The sequence below is a fragment of the Exserohilum turcica genome (assembly GCF_000359705.1).
Source record: "Exserohilum turcica Et28A unplaced genomic scaffold SETTUscaffold_3, whole genome shotgun sequence".
Classification (NCBI taxonomy): domain Eukaryota; kingdom Fungi; phylum Ascomycota; class Dothideomycetes; order Pleosporales; family Pleosporaceae; genus Exserohilum; species Exserohilum turcicum.
The window spans coordinates 845,693-857,599 of NW_007360136.1; the positions used below are offsets into that span (position 1 = coordinate 845,693).

Genomic DNA, 11,907 nt, shown 5'->3' on the forward strand with positions numbered 1-11,907 from the left:
CCTTTGCGGGCCAAATTTTTGTTTCTTCTCCTTTCGTGTTAGCACACTAGGGCATATGTCGTCTACGATGGATCAAGCATGGTGTTCCGGAATCGGGTGCATAGGACAGGCGCAGTATACATTTGTTTTGAGTGGGTGGGCTATATTGCTTTTTGCGGGCTGGGCTGTACATAGGAAGGCCAGCGCAAACCGGATTTAATGCTGGGCGCGCTGCCACATCGGAAAAGCTTTGTATAACGCTATTTGGCTTGGGCACGCTCGAGTAATGGACTATATCTGCCACAATTAACTGTTGCAATCCACTGTTGGCCGTGATGCATGTGCGTGCAGCTGTTTGCGGGCTAGCGGCGACGGGGCCGTTGGTGATCGAGGGCGAGGGCAATAGGTGTAGGGCGAGGGCGAGGGCGCGGGTGAGGGCGATGGCAATAGGGCGATAGCGGCGAGGGTCAGGGCTGTGGTCAGAGACCAGAGGAGCTGTGGAGCCGTTTAGGTAGAAGCATAGGCCGACGAATAGCTGCTGCTTCTCCAGCGGGGCCGCCCCATCTTCGCCAGCCCTGCCTTTGGAGTAGGCGTGGGATTCTTCTAGGAGGATGCGTGTCAGGTGTTGTTGATATGTGACGGTGATAGAGTGACAGTGAAACGGGCGTACCTTGTGCATATGTTTGGTTGTGGCCTGATGCACATGGAGTCAGTTCGGCAACGGTCCCGACGTCGTTCTCTTGCGATGGCGGTCGTTTGGCTGTCTTGCTCGCACGCCAGACCTCAGCAAGACTCTTCTGCCCATCTGGCTTGCGGGCGTTGGGGGCAGCGTCGTCACGGCCAGCACCCACCGTGTCTGCGACCCGCTTGCCGCCGCCGCGGCCGGCCTTGAACTGCTCGCGTAGCTTCAGGCTGCGCGACACACGCCATGAGGAGGATGTGGAGAGGCGATTTTCAGCGCGCTGGTGCCCTGTGCTGGAGCTGTTCCAAGGGTCGAAGAAGGTAGCGGTAGTACGTGTGGCAGGTGCAGCGATGGCAACAGGCAAGGTGTGGCGAGGGGTGGGGGCTTGTGCTGGTGACGCTGCCACAGCCACTGTCGTTTCTCCAGACGGGGCACTCGCCCTCGTATAGGCGTCGTACGAGGCTGCTGGGGTCGTGGGGTCGTGGTTCAAGGTGCCAGTCATGTCGGATGTTGATGCTGCTTCGCGGTTAGCCTCGGGGGGTTGCAGGTCGCGTCATGCTGAGCAATAGCAACAGCAACGAGGGCCAGGGCGACGACGCACCGCCTCGCCTAAGCTCGTCAAAGGGCCTGTGGAGAGGGCCAGAGGCAGTACACCTAATTGACGTTGCAACGGCCGTCCAAAAGGGCGCTGCAAGTGGCAAGGCGTGGCGGGTCTTGTAGGCCCCCTGGCTGCGTGGTGTGGGTGTGGGTGTGGGCGTGGGCTGCAGATGCATGTGGCAACAGGCTGCTGCTCTGTGATGAGAAAACAAACTTTGCGGCCTGCCAGGGTCTTGAGTCGCTGCTCAGCCGATGCGCGCAAAGCTTTGTTTTGCATTTGCACGCCCCCCCCCCCCCCGCCCCAAAGAGCCATTCGCCTCCGAGTCCAATACAGCTGTCGTGCGCATGAAACAGCGACACTGCGTGTATTGGGAAGGCCAAATTGAAGCAAATCCTGGCCACACACGGCGCCAGCCACTCCATCACATTGGGTCGAAGAACAGTCACGCACGTCATACTCGGCACAGTTAACTCGCGAGGCGGCGCAGGCGGTGGTCTTGCTGCCACCAAAATCCATAAAGAGATTGCAAGGACTGGCGGCAAGACTGTCAAGTTCATCAGCGCTGACTGGTAACAAGTGCAATTGCTCCTGGCCTCGATGCACCTTGCATCAGAGTGTGTATGTGTTAGAGTGCTGTGCTAACCTGTGCAGGGTTTTGGACAGCATCAGTGCCAATCGACGTCTCCCAGAATCACGCTATTCACCGCTGAAGCTGGCACCCAAGTCACAGGACAGCATTTTGAGCATGATGCGTGCGGCCAGCCCGAAGCAAGAGCGAAAATAACTCGACCATGTTTTGCGCCTATAGGCAAGCTCTCACAGGCAGGGTATGTTCCAGGATCAAATACAAGTAAATGGCTACTTGACGACTACGGTAGAATGCGGTCGTATTAGACCCTGACAGTGCTTCACTTTAGCCCACAACCATCACATGGTCGTTTTAAACACCAACTAAAAAGTCGACTTGCGGGAAATTCCGACGTCACCCAACCAATCTCTAGACCCTTTTTCAAACGCAAATCCTTCAAGGCGGCACAACGTTTTGTCATTGATTAGCTGTGTCGCGCTATGACTAACGCGTCTCCTTTTGCGAAAAACGACTTATGTATGTCCCATGGCGCGCGTCGTCAACTTTGTTTCTCGGTACTTGAGTCCGCAAGCTGCATTTACTAGCGATGGCTTGCAGCTCGACCTACCAATTCCACCTGGCATACGGACATGGCCGAAGAGGGATTTATCAGCAGGTCCATGGGCAAATCCAAGTTGCCAGTTGTTAACACATGTTCACTGGTTTGACTCGATGGTGACATGTTTCGAGTTTCACAGGGTCCTTTGTAGTTTTGCATGCTAGTACTGCTAGTGTATGGGGTTAGCCGAAGGCATCCGCGCGCGCATCCATTGCGCCATAGAAATTGGCATAGCGGGTGGCTTGAGGGTTTGGGGGGGATGACCGGCGTAGAACCTTATCTTTGCAAGGACAAGGAAAAAATTGACCAGCCCGCCGGGTGTCCGGGTGCTTACCGTGGCTAAAACTCTCCGCGCAAAGGACCGCTCGGAATGGTTCCGGAGTGGTTCTGGTTCCATTTCAGCTCTGGATCGAGATCCGATTTGGTCTTTTTCTTTTTCTTTTGTCCACTTTGTCTGCCCGGAGAGAAAGAGGCGTTGTTCGCAGGTGTAACAGTTTGGTACGGGCTATGTACGGACTACGTGCAGGCTACCTACGGGTTGGGTTCGGGTTTAGTTTGGGCAAAGAGAGGGAAGAAGAATCTGGTCCTTTGGCTACCCGTGACAAATGGCATGTCGACAGTTTATCTACGTATGCAGATCACTAGTCAGTTTCCCCCACGGCGATAATCTTGATTCCCACACCCTATGTGGGTGAACTACTATTACTATCCCAATCCCGTTGGCCCTCCGCCCCGTTATCGCGCTTCTCCGTTTTTTCCGCCCAGAACACATGGCAGACACGTGTTTTTGCATTTGTTCAATCCGCGCCAAATACTTAGCTTGTATACTTGGTCCTCCGTACCACACGCACCTCAAGTCATTGTTGAACCTAATCCTTGTTAGCAGCTCTTCCCTCCTGGTATTAAAATGACATCAGATTTCCCAACTTAAAAAAAACCTATGGTTTGAGAAGAGAAGAGCAAGACAGGGAAAAACGTCATCATTCTTTTTGTCCGGCTTACTGTATGTACATCTTACATACATGTTCTTCGCCAAAATCCCAGTAGATAACCCTGCGTCCCAAGCCAAAAAAAACCCCATGTACGTGATATTTTAACCCCGTAAGACGGACGCAATAAACCGAGTGACTGCCATATACGTATATGATTGACACGGTACATACATGGTAAAATAAATAAACACTCTTGCTCTTCTCCCCCCCCCAGTCCCCTAAGAATAGGGATCTACCCTGCCCACGCACAATTGCCAAGTCCGGCTTATGTATTTTCCAATTTCCTTTTCTCTCTCTTCCAAGTATTCGCATGTCTTCGTTTTTGGCTTAGTTTCCGGATGGTTTGTCTCTATCTCTCTATCTATCTACACATGTACGTACGTACGTACGTACGTATTTGTCTTTGCTATGCTCTTATCTACATATACGCCTTATCTTCTCACGTACATGTTTTTTTTTTTTACCAAGGACCCGCGGGGCTTGGCACCTTGGTTTTCTTACGCGTGTATAGTATGTAGAGACTTGGTAAGTAGCGCCCCCCACTCATTTCTTGTAGCGAGGGCGTTGTGTAGATTAAGTATAAGACCGAGATAACTATGTATGTGACACAGAGAGAGAGACAGAGAGATAGTCGCCAAGCCCCTATTTTCATCTTTTTTTTCTTGCGCTTTCCGCTTTCTAACTACATGCGTGCGTGCGTATGGTATGTACGTTGCGTAATCTAATCTGCATGTCGCTGTGTTTGTTGCTGCTCGTTTGCCGTTTGGGCATCCGGGAGCGCGCGGAAATAAGGGGGGGGGGGGGGGTTGGGGCTGTATGTATGTGTGTGTGTGTGTATGTTTCCTGACTTATTGCTCGAGTACTTACGGTATTAATCGCGAACCAAAAAAAAAGAGAGCAAGGAAAACTTTTTTTTTGAATTTTTTTTTGTCATGGTAATACGTACTCCCAAAATACATAGTCATATTAGACTCAACACAGACAACGCACAAACACTCACACACATAGACATACACACCCAACGCGGCAAGAAAGAAAATCTGAAAAGCACAGGACAAATAGGAAAGGGAAAAACTGGAAAAACAGGGTTAGCGTGGCGCTGGTGATGCCCGTGTTCCCTTGTTCCCGCTGCAGTCCCCAAAGTCTCGGGCTCGGGCTTTCCTGGAGCCGTGGAGCCGCAGTTTGGCCATGGATGTGAATGTGCTGCAAGCGACGGCGGCGGCGGCGGAGGCGGAGGCGGAGGCGGAGGCGGAGGCGGAGGCGAACGTCGACGATGACGACGACGGCGACCACAACACCAAGTCCACGGCGACGACGACGCACACTCTTCCCAGGCCAACCCCGGGTTTGATTTTTTTTCTTCTTTTTTTTCGCGTCCGCCCGCCCGCCCGCCAACCCCGGAGTTCCGTTCCACGCACGCACGCTATGGGCGAGTACATGTTGTACGTATGTACGTACGTACGTACGTATATAGCGAAAATTAAAAAAAAAATAGTAGCATGACGAGGCGAGCAAGCGAGCGCACCGCTCACGCTCATGCGCCCAAGACAAGGCAAAGGGGGTGGGTTTCCAAGCACCAGGGTCGTCGTCATCGTCATCGGGCTTCTCTTTAAAACGGGGGGGGGGACACACCGACGGATAGATGGATGGAATGCGGATCAAATGCGCAGGATACATGGAGATTAGCTACGTATACGTCCAAACTAAGTTTAATCCAATCCACTACTTACGTACGTAAGAAAAAAAAATAACCCAAAATCCTACTGCGACGTATATCTGCGCAAGTACCCCCGAAATATTATCAACACATTTCAAAGTTCGTCTTTGCCCCCCGGCGCGCAAGGAACATGACGTCGTGAATGTTTCCCCCCCTACCCTACCCTACCCTACCCTTGTTTTTTTTTCCCTGTGTCGTCTTTCCCGAAGTTCACTGCCGTTGTTTCTTATTTTTTTTTAAAAAAAATTATTGATTGCTTGATTGCTTAGTTAGTGAGTTAAGTAGTCGGCTTGCTTTAATTTCGATATTTGTAGCCTCATTTTTATTTTTTTATTTTTAGGCAATACTGACAACTGGGGGTTTCCGCGTCTATTGTTTTAGGCGCTGGGATGGGGCAAGTATATGTGCAACGGTGTTTGTTTGAGGAGTCAGTTAAAGCATGTGTATGTGCATGTGTCGGTGTGTCTGTGCAGTTTTGAGTCGTCATCTTGTCGCCTTGTCGCCGTCGTCGTCGCACGCCTACGTATGTATGTAGTTGCCGAATTTTTTGACCCGCGGACCCGGCTTGTGGTCTTATTTTCGTCGCACATAGCTGCATGGATGTATTGCGTGGTATTGCGTGTATTGCGTGCGTGGTCTTTTTTCAACGGTTTCCTGGGAGGAATTTTTCTTGCCTGTGTATGAGAAGGGGTTGTGTGGTATTTGGAGAGTCTATTAGAGCAGTGTTTTTTTGGTTACTATATGGCAAGAATGACTTTGTTAATAGCAACGTAGGTTAACTTTCTACGTGATTCTATTATCACTTTTTCGCTCCTTGATTGTTTTTGGTTGGTGTGCTCTGTTGGAGATGAAGAGGGAGGTTTACATTGTTACTCCGCCCACTCTTTCTCCCCATTCCTTTCCATGTCAAAAGACATCTTTGGAATATCTCTGCATGTTTCCGTTGCTGTTGCTATTATTCTTGTTAGGAACAGGGATGAGACGCATAATCCTGCATCCACACATCGTGACTGTATGCAGTCACATCTGCCAGTCTAAAATCTGCATGCTGTAGATCGCATAATAGAGTTTGACATGCTGTCTGCATAAACATGCACGTGGCTGTACCAAGGGAATGGATGAGATGTCAGGTGGGAAACATCAACAAGAAGATAGGCGAGCTTATTTAAAGCATGTGCATGCGTGGGAAGACTGCCTTGCATGAGGTTTTATGCAGCCTGGCTTTTGCATTTTAGATACATGTGAGATAGAGTTTCGCCCACTTTGATACCAGTGTACATGAATAACAGAGAGTTTCTGGATCCTAGAAAGGAGAATATAGTTTCGTATGCTGATTCATGACAGTTTCTCACCTCGCGAGGTGATTAGGTTTATTGAATATACTTGATTTTGATACGAAAAGTTGTTTCTTCAAGAAGCGGCAGACAGCGCCAAATATTATATCGGTATAGTCGGCAAATAGACCTATGTGCAATCCTACGCACTCCCATATGCCCAAGACGCCATTTGCCTATCGGTATCACAATCCCATAACGCCGCTTTTCCCTGCTTGCAGTGTTTCAGATTCCAACATCCTTGAGCTCATCAGCCAGCGGTCCTGGGTTTGGCCTTGGCCTCCTTCTTGGCCTTTGCATTCTCCTTCTGCTTCTTCTTCTTTTGCTCAAGCTTCTCTTCGGCTTTGCGCTTCAGAGTTGCCTTCTCTTCAGCAGTCTTTTCAATCGGCTTGAAGAAACCCTCTAGCCTACTCTGCTGCGCCGTCTTCATGTTTTTTTGTAGCTTGGCTGCTCCGTTCCGTACCCTATCCTCGTTGAAATGCTTCTCCTCAACCAGGAACTTGACAAGGCCTTCCACGTCTGGCGCCACCCACTTGAAGTCACACTCTGGGTCGTCAGCAGGACGCACATCAGGTTCGAGGAAAAGCTGCCGGGCGTCGGCGAATGGCCAGTCATCGGGGATGGTGAGCTTCTTGGAAGATTGTGATTTGATATGCTCGACGACACCTTCGAGGTCTTTATGCTCACGGATGAGCTTGAGAGCAGTGCTTGGCCCAATGCCTTTGATCGGGTCGAGATAATCGCAGCCGAGGAGAATGCAGAGGTCAATAAACTATGCAATCATTAGCATGGCTAAGTTGGTGACTGGCGGAACCTCACCTGTTTCTGGTCCATTGCCAGACCCTCGAGCACCTTGTCTAGATGGATTTCCAGAATGGGCTCCTTGCGCTGCTCGCTAAAGGTCAAATGTCGTAGCAGGATGGGCGAAGCAAATGTCAGCGTGTCCATGTCCTCTGATGCCGCCGCATACACCTTTCCTCCCCTCGCTAGAACAGCACACTGTGCCTCGGCCTCAGTTGGCGCAATGATGTAAGGGATGCCCATGAGTTTGAGCAACCGCTGACACTCCTCGTTGTGCTCCCTCGTCACCCTGACTGTCCGTCGCGAAAACTTCTCCACATCTTCTGCTGTGCCCGTCTCCTTCGCCTCATCGTGTGCAGCCTGTGCCTCAGTCTTGCGCTGGAATCGCTTTGCGAGTTCGCCGGATTTGAGTTTGGGTGGAGCGCCATCGAAGACGTAGAGGGGTTTGATTCCGTTGTCGACCATGCGCATTGTGCGGTAAAAGAGTCCCATGAGATGTGATGTCGTCTCGCCCGATTCATTCATGAGTTGCTGTCCATCAGAGCGGACTGCGATAAGGAAGCTGTAGATGCTCATAGATCTACACAGTGTTAGGCTAGATCAATCATGGGAATCTGTTTGAGCGTACGCATCCTATGTGAATTAGCGGTCGTTCTGATAGTAAGCGGGTGTTTTGACCTACTATGGCGACTTTGCGACCGAATTGGTTCTTGATCTCGCCTTTCTTGATCGACTCGGGCGCATGCTCGTCGATGAGCTGGTAGAGGTGCTTGATACCCATTGCGACTGATTGTATGTGCGGTGTATCGAGGGTGTGATTTGACGGGTGTTGAGTCGGTGGTGTTGGGCGTCGAGGCAAAGGCAACTACGCGAAGGCTGGAAAGGTGACGCCAACGAGTGTCACGTCGCGTCCGCGTCTTGTGGCGCGCAATCACGGCGCGCATTGCTTGGCACCATTACCCCACATCTGGACTGCAATGGCAATCGCTTAATGAGGCTCTGCAGACGTCCTGGGCACACGAGCACCGGATACGGAATCGGAGTACAGACTCTAGACGCCGCAGACGCCCGTGACCGAGTACTAGTGGCCGCATACTGGACAAGGTGATGTGTGCTCTCTTGCCACTGCGGAGTACCTAGCTCCGAACCGCTTCCCACCTCTTTCGACTGTGGGGTTTCCGAGGCCAAACTCACACACTTGCGGATATCCTCTCGTGTCTTCGGATATAACAACTCTATTTATTTCTGGGTGTTTCCTCTACCCTCCACTGCTATAAATTTCCTCGGCTGTTGTAAACCACCTCAACATGCTTCGCCCGATGTACAGACATGCCTCTGGGCAATTGCGCGCCCCAGTGCGGGCCGCGCCTATGGGAAAGCGCTATCTGCATACTCCCGTGGCCTTTGACTGGCAAGATCCACTCAAAGCCAACGATCTGCTGACCGAGGAAGAGCAAGCCATCTCAGAGACAGCCGAGTCATATTGTCAAGAGCGCATGCTCCCCAGGGTATTAGGTACACGAGACTTTGGACTCGACTCTGCAGCCGGCTGACGGATTCCCAGAGGCATACCGCAATGAGAACTTTGACAGGAAAATTATTCAAGAGATGGGCGAGCTCGGCCTGCTCGGTGCAACCATCAAAGGATATGAGTGTGCCGGCGTCAGCAGCGTCGCTGGCGGTCTGATCACGAGGGCCGTCGAGAGGGTGGACTCGGGATACCGCTCGGGCTACTCTGTGCAGAGTTCACTCGCCATGGAAGGCATCAAAGAGTTTGGCACTGAAGAGCTCAAGGAGCGGCTTCTGCCGAAGATGGCAAAGGGCCAATTGCTAGGCTGTTTCGGTCTTACTGAGCCCAATCACGGGTCTGACCCTGGCTCCATGGAGACGGTCGCAAAGGAACATCCGTCCAAGAAGGGCTACTACTCGCTATCCGGATCCAAGACGTGGATCACAAACTCGCCCATTGCCGATGTCTTGCTGGTATGGGCCAAGCTGGAAAGCACAGGCAAAATTCGTGGCTTCGTCGTAGAGCGTGACCAGTGTCCGCCAGGTACTCTCGAAACCCCACCAATCAAAAACAAGAACGGGCTACGAGCGTCCATCACTGGCATGATCCAGCTGGACGAGTGCCCCGTGCCCGAGGCAAACATGTTCCCCGAGGTGGAGGGCTTGAAAGGACCTTTTAGCTGTCTGAACGCGGCAAGATATGGCATTGCGTGGGGGACTATGGGCGCGCTGGAAGATTGCATCGCAAGAGCACGCACGTACGCGCTGGAGAGGAAGCAGTTCAAGAACAACCCCATTGCCAAGTACCAGCTTGTGCAGAAGAAGCTGGCCGACGCAACGACCGACGCTGCATACGGAATTCTTGCAGCCCTCCAAGTTGGCCGGCTCAAGGATGAGGGCAAGGCTGCACCAGAGATGATCTCGATGATCAAGAGGCAGAACTGTGATCGAGCCTTGGTCAACGCTCGGACGTAAGTCGTGGCAAACGCTTGTTGAAGCACAAACTGACTTGTGCCCAGGCTGCAGGAAGTGTTTGGTGGAAACGCAGTCTCTGACGAGTACGGCATTGGACGGCACGTGGCCAATCTGTTTGTGACGCAGACGTACGAAGGACAGAGCGACATTCACTGTGAGTAAGGCCATACATGTGCCTGAATGGCGACTGACTTTGGAATAGCGTTGATTCTTGGCCGAGCAATCACGGGCCTTCAGGCGTTCTGTTGATGAGTTGCGAGGACAGGATACTGTAATGCTGCTTTGCGCGGACGCAAACCAAGGCAACCTTGTCTTGCTGCACTGCTGAAGAAATGTACTCGACGACGCCAGCCAATAACATGTAGCAAAGACGGGTGTATGCGCTCGGTAGAAATGCTGTGCATGCAAACAGAGATGGTTTAGAAATAGATGCAGATCAAACCTTGTCAGCGGCGCAGGCTCGCCTCGGACGCGGCTAGCATGGCCTCTCTGACTGCGCGTGTCCAACCAGTGGGCGCCCAAACGGCGGTTGGAACAGCGGCCGGGACGTGTTGGTGGGCGGGCCTGGGGGGCGTGAAGGGGCGTGAAGAGGCGTGAAGAGGTGTGAAGAGGCGTGAAGGAGGCAGCGCGGTGAATGTCAGGCCTGACGCATCTTCGGCCGCCTTCGATAGGTTGCCACGGCTTGGTGGCAGCATGGCTCTGGCTCGGTCAATTTTGTGGGCAGCGACAGCAGTTGGGCGGCCGGGCTTGTCTTGTCTCGTCTCGCGTGTTGCGCTTGGGTGCGACACATGATAAATGCAACCGCCCCTGCACCGCCCGGTTTCGCCTTCACTGCACTCACCTTGTCTTGCCTTGACCGCTTGCCGCTCGGCCTGCACATAGTTGGCGTCGCCGTCGCCGTCCCCGGTAGGTGAAGTTGCGTGGCGGGCGGCGTCTGCGCCGCTGATACGCCGCACTTGCTTTCTCTGGACCCCCCCGCTAACTAACCGCCCTGCCTGCGCAGACATCCCACTTCAACTCTGCAACACCACCCAACTCTCTTTACCGCATCTACCGCGACACCGCACCACCCACCCACCTACCACCCACACACATACACACCAGCCATGGCTCTCAAGCGCATCAACAAGGAGCTCACAGACCTCGGCCGGTGAGTGCTGCTCCCGCCCTTTCGCCCCCCCCCCCGCCCACCACGGCCAGCACTGCTCTGAGCATGCCAGCCACGGCCGCCCCAGCAAAGCGAATACTCAACACCGTGGCCTCGCTGCCCGAGCACGCAGAGACATCTGGCTGACCTGGCACCCGCAGTGACCCTCCCTCTTCTTGTTCAGCTGGCCCCATCGGAGATGATCTGGTACGTCATTCTTTGCTACGGAACGCGTGCGGCTGAGGCGCTCTTGTCGACACAGCCGTGGGCGAGACCAGCCGCGTTCAAGACGAGTATACTGACTTTGCGGTCTAGTTCCACTGGCAAGCAACCATCATGGGTCCTGTATGTCCACCCGTGGCCATGACACCAGCAGCGACTAACCAGCCCAGGGCGACTCACCATATTCCGGCGGTGTCTTCTTCCTCGCGATCCACTTCCCGACCGACTACCCCTTCAAGCCCCCAAAGGTCAACTTCACCACCCGCATCTACCACCCCAACATCAACTCCAACGGCAGCATCTGCTTGGACATTCTGCGAGACCAGTGGAGCCCTGCTCTAACCATCTCAAAGGGTACGCTCTCTCGGGAAGACGCCGACTGCGTGTGTGGACATGGCTGACAGTTTTTTCTCCCTTCTCTCTAGTGCTGCTGAGTATCTGCTCGATGTTGACAGACCCCAACCCCGACGACCCGCTTGTCCCCGAGATTGCACATGTGTACAAGACGGACCGGTCCCGTTACGAATCGACGGCACGCGAGTGGACCAGGAAGTACGCCATCTAAGCACGAGAGGAGTCAGCGGAAGTGGTGGAGCATATTTTTGACCGGATCTGCTATGGGATACAACGAGCGCAAGGGAGGAGGATAGTCATCAAGAACACATACCTTTCATGGCATGATGGTTGACGGGAGTTTTCTGTTCTACGACATGCATGCTGGATGGGTTTCATAGTACTTGCTATCATCACACTTGGCAGAACAG

General features: G+C 52.9%; 4 protein-coding genes across 4 annotated transcripts in view; 2 read left to right on the forward strand and 2 right to left on the reverse strand.

The window, feature by feature from the left end:
• Positions 1-46: 46 nt before the first annotated feature.
• Positions 47-1,163, reverse strand: SETTUDRAFT_31976 (uncharacterized protein; the record flags this gene model as incomplete). The annotated part of the gene is made up of 2 exons (XM_008028794.1): positions 47-582; positions 650-1,163. The coding sequence occupies 2 exons, from the start codon at positions 1,161-1,163 to the stop codon at positions 47-49; spliced, it is 1,050 nt and encodes a 349-aa protein (XP_008026985.1).
• A 5,367-nt stretch (positions 1,164-6,530) lies between these two features.
• Positions 6,531-7,996, reverse strand: SETTUDRAFT_163570 (uncharacterized protein; the record flags this gene model as incomplete). The annotated part of the gene is made up of 4 exons (XM_008029099.1): positions 7,973-7,996; positions 7,919-7,923; positions 7,309-7,870; positions 6,531-7,261 (listed from the first exon to the last, which is right to left on the reverse strand). Coding segments are annotated over exons 3-4 (904 nt in total), but the record flags the coding sequence as incomplete, so codon positions are not given.
• Positions 7,997-8,597: 601 nt separating this feature from the next.
• SETTUDRAFT_20260 (uncharacterized protein) lies at positions 8,598-10,023 on the forward strand (the record flags this gene model as incomplete). Its single annotated transcript, XM_008028694.1, has 4 exons — positions 8,598-8,805; positions 8,855-9,770; positions 9,819-9,928; positions 9,977-10,023. The coding sequence occupies 4 exons, from the start codon at positions 8,598-8,600 to the stop codon at positions 10,021-10,023; spliced, it is 1,281 nt and encodes a 426-aa protein (XP_008026885.1).
• Positions 10,024-10,615: 592 nt separating this feature from the next.
• Positions 10,616-11,907, forward strand: part of SETTUDRAFT_163576 (uncharacterized protein) — a 2,274-nt gene continuing 982 nt past the window's right edge. The window contains exons 1-5 of the mRNA XM_008029100.1: positions 10,616-10,680; positions 10,778-10,924; positions 11,083-11,128; positions 11,237-11,266; positions 11,314-11,497. Coding sequence (XP_008027291.1) covers positions 10,881-10,924; positions 11,083-11,128; positions 11,237-11,266; positions 11,314-11,497 — 304 coding nt within the window. The 5' untranslated portion in view covers positions 10,616-10,680; positions 10,778-10,880. The remainder of the gene's footprint in view (positions 10,681-10,777; positions 10,925-11,082; positions 11,129-11,236; positions 11,267-11,313; positions 11,498-11,907) is intronic.